Here is a 9,303-nt window from a genome sequence, read left to right as displayed (position 1 = left end):
TCGCGACTTAGTCAAGCCGCGAGCCACCCCCTGTTTTGTAAAACCTGACGTTTCACATTCCTCTCCCACTCCAGTATAAATACCCCTTTTACCCACAATTGTAAGAGAGCTTCCAGAGAGAATTTTTGAGAGAGAAACCCTAAAGAAAAACAAGATTGATTCACCCACAATCTATACATTAGAGTCTCTTCAAATTCCTCAACTCTCTTCCTCTCCATTGTCAAATCCTTGAGAGGCATTATACCAAACCTGATTCTCACCATTATCATTACTGTGAGAGAGCTGTTTGGATTTCTAGGAAGCAGTTAGGAAGGAACCAATCTTCATTGGTTGATGCTACGGTCTAGTAGCGGAATCCGGGAAACTAGAAAAGAAAAAAGTTCAGCGCAACCTCGTTGGAGCAAGAAGCTTGGAGGGCTTAGGTGCACTGGGTAGATTAGGCTTGGAGGGTCTATTACTGTCTATGTATCTCAACTATATTTTCTAGTGGATTGTTTACCGCTTGGAGGGCGGCGGAGAGGTTTTAAGCCGAGGGCTTTGGTTTCCTCTTCGATAGCACATCGCATGTTGTCTTTGTGTTTGCATCTTTCTTCCTCTCTATCTTTGCCTTTTTATTATCTGCTGTGGATTGTGTTTTGTTTTGGCTTAGATAGTTTTTAACCAATTCCATATTATAGCTTATGTTAAGTTTCCGCACACTTGTTGTTTGACATATTGCTTGAATTGGTTAAGTTGTAATTTGGGGGTCAAAACGTTCAAGGGTGTTTATACACGTTTTTGAACTTTCATTTGGTATCAGAGCAGGTACACTGCTATTGGTTTCATTACCATTGTGTGATCCTTGACTCCCTTTTGAAATGGATCGGTCTCAATCCCTAAATGCACCTCCATATTTTGATGGTAATAATTATGCTTTTTGGAAGGTTCGCATGAGAGCTTTTCTGTGCTCTATTGGTGAATTCGTTTGGGATGCTATTGAGATTGGTTGGACCAGACCTGAGGCAGCCAAATCCACTTGGGATAAGGCAGCACTTGTTGCATCTAATGCTAACAGTAAAGCACTCAATGCTATTTTCTGTGGTGTGTCTCCAAATGAATTTCACAGGATTTCTCATATTTCCATTGCCAAAGAAGCATGGGAGATTTTGGAAACCACCTATGAAGGCACGAAGAAAGTGAAAGACACCAAGTTGCAAATGCTGACCACTCGGTTTGAGGAGCTCAAAATGAGTGAGGATGAGTCTTTTGACTCTTTCTATGGGAAGCTAAATGAAGTGGTTGTCAATAAGTTCAACTTGGGGGAGAAAACGGACGATTCAAAAATTGTAAGGAAGATCATTCGATCATTGCCGGAAAGTTTTCGTGCTAAAGTGACAGCTATTGAAGAGAGCAAGGACCTTGATGACATCAAAGTACAGGAGCTGGTTGGTTCTCTGCAGACTTATGAGATGTCACTGCCCAATCAACGGAAGAGTAAATCTCTTGCTCTAAAGACCATTAATGAGAAGGTGGAAGATCAAGACTCATCGAGAGAAGATGTGGTTGACAAAGATGTTGCATACCTTATCAAAAATTTCAAAAAGTTCTTGAAATTCAAAAATAATGGCAAATTTGATGATAAAAGAAAAGTTCTGGAAGGGAGAAAAGGGAATTCAAAAAGAAAGATGGAAAAAAATCCCAACCTACACAAGGTGTCACTTGCTTCGAATGTAACGGGCATGGACACTTTAAGAAGGAATGTCCGAATTATTTGAAATCGAAAGGTAAAGTGTATGCCACGACATTGAGTGACTCGGATTCGTCTGACTCAGAATCTGAAGAGAGCTGTGATGGAGAGGGGAACTATTCAGCTTTTATGACCATTGCTCATGTTGAGTCTTCAGATGAGTTGAATCTGCTTGTACGAGACCTTGGAGAACATAGTGATGATGAATCACTAGGAATTGTTGAAGAATCAGATGCTAAAGAAGATGAAAGCATAGCAAATCTTCAAGAGAATTATAACTCACTCTTGGAGAAGTCGGGTGAGTACACAAGGGTGGCCAAGGCTGCTATGAGAAAAATGAAGAAGGCAGAGGAGGACTACAAAAGTCTCCTAATCCGATATACGGAGGCCAAATGTGAGATAGAAACACTGAATGGTGAGTTGTCCGAAGCTTACACAAAAGTGAGATTTCTTGAGCATGAGGTTGTGCAAACAAATGCTAAAATAGAGAGGGTCACCACCAAGAAGCTAGATGATGTTATCTCATCTCAAAAGAGTTTTTCAGACAAATCCGGATTGGGATATACTGGAGGAAGTAGTTCATCTGGAAATGTCACTAAAGAAGTGAAGTTTGTAAAGGCCAAAAATCCAGTTGTAGCTGACCTTACTGATGAAAAGCTCAAGATGGAGGAGAAGAAGGGTGTGGTGAACCAACGAATGTTGAATCCCTGTAATCAATCTGTGGGCAGGTCTGAATCTCGTGTCAAGTCACGCCCACGACCACAAAGAAGTCCTAGAGCAACTTATGTGTGTCATTATTGCGGACTTCAAGGGCATACTCGACCAAATTGCCAAAAGCTGAGAGTAAAAAATAGTGCAACTCCTCAAAGGTCAGGAGGACCTAGAAATGATAGAAGAAATTGGGCAAGTGATCAATCTAGAGATCAGAATGGTGATCCTGGAATGATGAACGTGATGAAGATGATTGGTGCATTCACCAACTGCTTGGAAAGCTTCTTACGAAGGTTTGAAAGCCCTAACTCCCGTACCCAATCCTATAAGGAAATCACCCCAAACACAAGTGACGTGTGGGTGAAAAAGGGTACTCATGCATAAGCATTACAACATGTCCATGCATTAATACTTCATATGTTTTGTGACGATGTTTGTTTGTTTGCTTGCTGTTTTTGATGTTGGTTGTTTGCTTGTCTACTTGTGCATATTTTTAATTTTGTTTTATCAATCTTTTTGCTTTTAGTGTCAAATATCCAAAAATCACATAAAAATTAGAAAATCAAAAAGCTTGATTGACTTTGTTGAGTTTTTGTCTCAAAACTTGTTTTGCTTTGTACCTTTGTGCTAATGGCTTTGTGCATTTTCGAGCATTGCTTGTTTTCATGCACTCATATCACTGTGGGAAAAATCTTGAAATCTATGTGATTGTTGTAAATAGATCTTCAAACTTGTCATGAATGATTAGTGAATGGTTATGTTGATCTTGAGACATGCATAGACTTGTGTCTATATATCTTCCCACTATTTTTTTGTTTTTGCTAAAAAGAGCTCACCAAATGTAAATCTCCAAATGAAAAGAGATATTGAGCTGCAAAAACCTGTCGCACATTCTAGTATTCGACTAGGAAAAATGGTAAGCGATATTAAAGAAAATGTTTATTCAAAAAGCCAAAGACTTGTTCATTAAAGTGAAATGTCAAATATCACTCTCACAATGAGAGGTGATTGCCTCAAAAGATCAAAAAGATCAAATGTTATGATTAAAAGTGGAGTCAAATGTAAAGCTCCAAGTTATGTTATCAAGTTTTGTGGGAGGTCATATATACATATTCCTATAATTGAGATGGGTCACATGATCTAGTGCTAATTGTGTATGTCTTGGTTGAATTGATCATTGAAACTTCACATTAGATTAAGGACTATCTCATTGTTGATATCCACACACAACACACAAGTTTATGTTCAATAAATGTCATATTCATTTATGTGATTGTACTTGATGAAATGTGTTTTCACATGCTCAATCTTTGTTAAATCAAGCACAAAAATATTTTTGAGTGTTTTAGGTGTTTTGGAAAGTATTTTGTTTGAAAAATCTGAAAATTTCAAAAATCCAGTTTTGCCCTGTTTTGGCAGCTCAGTCGCGGGTATGTCAAGTCGCGAGCCTTAGTCGTGTCTTCGCAGGTCATTTTTGGCAACTTGTTCGCTAGTGGAAGGTCCAGTCGCGAAGTTTACTCAGAGATTTTCGCGGCTCAGCTCGCGACTCACTCGCGGGTAGACCTTCCAATCGCGAAAAACACTTACAAAAATTTTTCAAATTTTTGTCCTTGAGTGTTTTGGCGGCTTGAACTGGCAACTTTGTGGCGACTCAATCAAGTCACGAAAAACGCGTGTTTGGCAGAAATAGGAGCAGTTTTTAAATCTTTTTTAGTTTTCCCTCGAACATTTGTGAGTGTTCATGTTCTCTCTAAACTATCTCCTTCCCAAACACTTCGTGAATCCATTTTCAAATCTCATTGGTGCTTCATTTCTTGTCCAAATCATCAAGAAAAGGTATGGGTTTTGCTTTCTCAATCTCATTTTCCCTATTTCATGGATATTTCTATTACCGTTTGGATTGATATTGTGTTCGAAACATTTCTCTCTTTGTGTGATGGGTATGGCTTGTTATGTTTGCTATTGTTCTCATCTGTTTTCATGTTGAGTGGTCACAATGTGCTTTTTCATTGTTCTGATATTTGCCTGTTGTTGAGATTGAAAACCTTTTATTAAATGGGTTTGGTACCTATTTGACTTGCTCATTTCACTTGCTTGAGTGTTGATGTTGGATTTCGGTATTGGGCTACTGAGTTTTTATGATAACATAATGTGTGTCTCTCAACCATGTGCTCTAGTTTGGATGCTTTGTTACTTCATTTTGAAATATTTTCTCATGTTCATATCTCTTGTGGAGTGTTTTATGATATCTGCTCTTAATGTTCGAATGTTGTATCTGTTTACATATCATGGTCATGGTAACCTGTCTCATTGACAGTTTTGTTAGTTGTTTTGTCTCTCTATGCCTTTGTGCACTATCACCATTTTGTTGCACCTGTCATTTTGTGCTCCTTTGTATTCTTGGAAGTTTGGTTGGGTCTGCACTATCTTCAGTTTGTATTTATGTATTGAAATTTTTTTTCTTCTATTAGCACTGAATCATGTTGACATTTATCTTGTGTGGTACTGTTGTTGGTTCTTTGCTGTGGGCCTGTTCTCTTACAGATGTCTCGTCGATCTTCCAGGGGTAAAGACATTGTTGCTGACGATCCAGCAACACCAGTTGCTAAAAGGACTCGACTATCATCACAGGCATCTCAAGACCCCAATGAGGATAGGTTCAGAACTCCGCTTACCTCACACGTCTACTCAAACATTTTTGACAAGTCAACTACTATAGTGGAACGGGTGGTGGAGTTTAACACCTTAGGGACCACTTTTATCCCTCGAATCTTTGAGAAACGAGATTGGGCGAACTTGTTCGGGAACTTTGATGATCCAATGGATGAGCTGGTCAAAGAATGCTTCTCCAATGCAACTGATCTTGGAGTTCAACTCATTTTCTGGGTCAGAGGAACAGAGTTTAGCGTTTCCCCAGACTCCATCGCAGATCTTCTCGGCATCACCAGACCTCAAAATGTGGATCTAACTCCTTATGATGAACGAACTCCAAAAGTTGAAGAAATTCTACAAATCCTAGGATCCGATCATGAAGTATCCAGTGCAGGAACATCCATCAGCACCGTAAAGTTTGCACCAGAGCTGACCACACTGAAGTTGATCATGTTCACCAATCTCTACCCATTGTCCAACACTACATTCATCAATCTTGGGAGAGCTCTATTCCTTTGTAACTTTATTACAGGAGCCCCCATTGATATATGTGCTCACATCTACTACACCTTGAGGAAGACCGCGGTTCGAACTGCAGCTCGAGGAATTATTCCATTTTGCAGTCTCATCATGAAGCTCATTCTTCGTGAAGGCATTATTCCTCCTGCAGATGGAAAAATGTTGATCCGTCAGCGTCCTATTTCCATGTTCACTCTTCAAGCTAGTAGAAGTCACTCCTCTAAAACACCAAAGAGTGCTCACATCTCTCCGATTACTCCATCTGCCCCTGAATCAGAGACACCTGCACATACCACATCTACTTCGCGTGCTGTTCCTAAAGCTTCACAAGCTAGTATTCCGCAAGCACAGACTGCTCCTCATACTAATAGAGTGGGTAGTTTACTTGAGCATATTCAGAAACGCATTGATGAGATTGTGGCACTCCTCTACTCCACAAACAATCATGTCCAAATGCGTCTCGAGACTATGGAGAATCAGCTAGATGCTATTCAACAAAAGTTGGACGAGAGCCTTTAGCTATTCGTGCCAAAAAGGGGGAGAGCATTCAATAAGGGGGAGAAAGTTCAAAGGGAAGTGTGCATAGTGATAGGGGGAGTACACACATACTTTTGTCATACTTTTGTTTTTAAATCTTATCCTCTAAACTTATAGGTTTAGGTTTATGTTTGTTGGACTTTTAGTGTTTTTATGGGTTTGATACACTGTGTTTTTGGTGTATAGTTGTTTCTAACGCATATCTTATACTCTTGGTTTAATCCTTTACATATTTTGATGTTGATATTCAGGATGTTGTGTGTTTGTACCCATGTGCTTTTGTAAGCTTTTAGGTTTAATGTTTTATGCATAGTTTGTAGGCTTTATGATATGTACCTTGCTTAATGCAACCTTTATGCTATGTTGAAATCAATACTTTAATCTAAATGTCTTGCATTTTGATTTATGTACTGTCACTCTTGTGCCCTTGTAGGATTGTTCCTAGATGCATATACCTTGTGTATTATGCATTGGTTAAGTGTTGAGCATACAAGTATCTTGCCTTGTGCTTGTTAACTTGTATGTCCTTGTATTCATTCCAAGTGTGAATGAGCACTATGATCACTACCTTGTGGTGTTCACTTGGTTGATCAAGCCATGGTTTGTTTCTTAACTCCATCTTTGCTTGATCACATATTACCTATTTCATATGCATTTTATGATTTTCTGCTTACAATGATCATGGTGTATTGTTGTGTTTCAGGAGTATTATGTTCATATGATTCAAGTACTTCACAGCTTCTAGAGTTAGGTGTGAGTGAGTTTTGTTCAACTGTTCCCAACTCACATGTTAAGTCTAGAGTCTGTTTTATGGTTTTGTCACGGAATAGCCAAAGGGGGAGATTGTAAGATTGAATTTATTCAACCATCTAATTGGCTTTATTCCGTGCCAAATTTGCTTGTAATTCAGCATTTAGTAACCCTGTATTTAGGTGGGTTTGATGTAAGGGTAGTGAGTGAGATAAAGTGAAGATTGCTCAAGAGTGTGCAAGAAAACAGAGACTCACGGCTGGGCCTCGCGGGTGACTCGCGGCTGCAAGCCGCCAGACACAGCACACGTGCCAAGCATGCTGGAAGGTGAACAGTCATGCAAGCTGGAGCACTACAGGACAAAACAGGACAACTGGCCATACAGTTATCTCGCGACTGGATCTCGCAACTTAGTCAAGCCGCGAGCCACCCCTGTTTTGTAAAATCTGACGTTTCACATTCCTCTCCCACTCCAGTATAAATACCCCTTTTACCCACGATTGTAAGAGAGCTTCCAGAGAGAATTTTTGAGAAAGAAACCCTAAAGAAAAACAAGATTGATTCACCCACAATCTATACATTAGAGTCTCTTCAAATTCCTCAACCCTCTTCCTCTCCATTGTCAAATCCTTGAGAGGCATTATACTAAACCTGATTCTCACCATTATCATTACTGTGAGAGAGCTGTTTGGATTTCTGGGAAGCAGTTAGGAAGGAACTAATATTCATTGGTTGATGCTACGGTCTAGTAGTGGAATCCGGGAAGCTAGAAAAGAAAAAGGTTCGGTGCAACCTCGTTGGAGCAAGAAGCTTGGAGGGCTTAGGTGCACTGGGTAGATTAGGCTTGGAGGGTCTATTGCTGTCCATGTATCCCAACTGTATTTTCTAGTGGATTGTTTACTGCTTGGAGGGCAGCGGAAAGGTTTTACGCCTAGGGTTTCGGTTTCCTCTTCGATAACACATCGCGTGTTGTCTTTGTGTTTGCATCTTCTTTCCTCTCTATCTTTGCCTTTTTATTATCTGCTGTGGATTGTGTTTTGTTTTAGCTTAGATAGTTTTTAACCAATTCCATATTATAGCTTATGTTAAGTTTCCGCACACTTGTTGTTTGACATATTGCTTGAATTGGTTAAGTTGTAATTTGGGGGTCTAAACGTTCAAGGGTGTTTATACACGTTTTTGAACTTTCAGAAGTATCTCTTTGAGAAGCCTGGTTTGAGTGAAAGATTGTTAAGATGGTTGATCTTATTGGTAGAATTCGATTTGAAGTATGTGGCTAGGAAAACTATCAAAGGAAGTAACATGTTAGATTTATGTGTCGAGAATCCTATAGAGGGGGAAAATGGTAAAGAAGACTTTCCAAATGAGGACATTTTGGACGTTAAGTTGGGGACATGGAAGATGTACGTTGACAGAACCGTAAACCAATATGGGAATGGGATAGGAATACTCTTGATCACTCTCAAGGGATCTCACATACCTTTGGCAATCAAGTTGAACTTTAAAGCAACTAATAACATGGCTGAATATGAGGCTTGTATTGCCGGAATGGAAGCTCTTCATGATTTGAGGGTAAAAGGGGCCAAAGTCTTTGGAGATTCAACTTTGGTTAGAGCCCAAGCACAAAAGTTGTGGAAGGTGAAGGAGGAACACTTGAAGTCTTATCAACAATACTTGGAGAACTTGACCAAGACCTTTGACAAGATTGAATACACAATCATCCCTAGAGCTCAAAATCAATTTGCAGATGCCTTAGCTACCATAGCCTTCGTGGTTGAAATACCCGAGGGAGTGTGGACACGACCCTTGGAGATTGAGCCAAGTTATGAGGAAATGCATAAAGGGAAGACCGAAACTTTAGTAATGACCATAGAGGGAGAGGAAGTTCCATGGTACTATGACATCATGAAGTTCTTGGAGCTAGGGGCATATTTGGATGGTGCTGACAAGAGAGAACGTTGTTCCATTAGGATGATGGCAAAGGTCCTACGATGGTATACACATTCGTTGCTTGAAGAGAGAAGAAGTCAAGAAGGTAATGGAAGAAGTTCATCAAGGGATTTATGGTCCTCATATGAATGGGAGAATGTTAACCAAGAAAACCCTAAGGATAGGTACTATTGGAATACGATGGAAATCGATTGCATGGACTATGTGAAGGTTGCCATGATTGTTAAACACACGCTAACTTGAACCACGTACCACCTAGTGAGTTGTATAGCATGACTTCTCCGTGGCTATTCTCAGTTTGGGGCATAGATGTGTGTTTGGACATATGTGTTTCACATGTTAGGAACATATGTCACTATCTTATGTAATTGGCTAATCCTTTGACAAAACGCACTTTACTTGTAATTGGGTAGATCTAGGATGTGTTTAATACTTCAAGAAATAAGGTTTCAAGTTTA

At 39.7% G+C, this 9,303-nt stretch overlaps 1 protein-coding gene across 1 annotated transcript; it reads left to right on the top strand.

The window, feature by feature from the left end:
- Positions 1-8,197: 8,197 nt before the first annotated feature.
- LOC115956660 lies at positions 8,198-9,088 on the top strand. The gene has a single exon (XM_031074971.1). The coding sequence runs from the start codon at positions 8,198-8,200 to the stop codon at positions 9,086-9,088; it is 891 nt and encodes a 296-aa protein (XP_030930831.1).
- Positions 9,089-9,303: the final 215 nt, after the last annotated feature.

The sequence above is a fragment of the Quercus lobata genome, chromosome 8 (assembly GCF_001633185.2).
Source record: "Quercus lobata isolate SW786 chromosome 8, ValleyOak3.0 Primary Assembly, whole genome shotgun sequence".
Taxonomy (NCBI): domain Eukaryota; kingdom Viridiplantae; phylum Streptophyta; class Magnoliopsida; order Fagales; family Fagaceae; genus Quercus; species Quercus lobata.
This window is presented reverse-complemented; position numbering and strand designations above follow the sequence as displayed.

Bases quoted from the DNA above. Each gene is read 5' to 3' on its own strand.
- LOC115956660 (XM_031074971.1), top strand. From the start codon at position 8,198: ATGTTAGATTTATGTGTCGAGAATCCTATAGAGGGGGAAAATGGTAAA.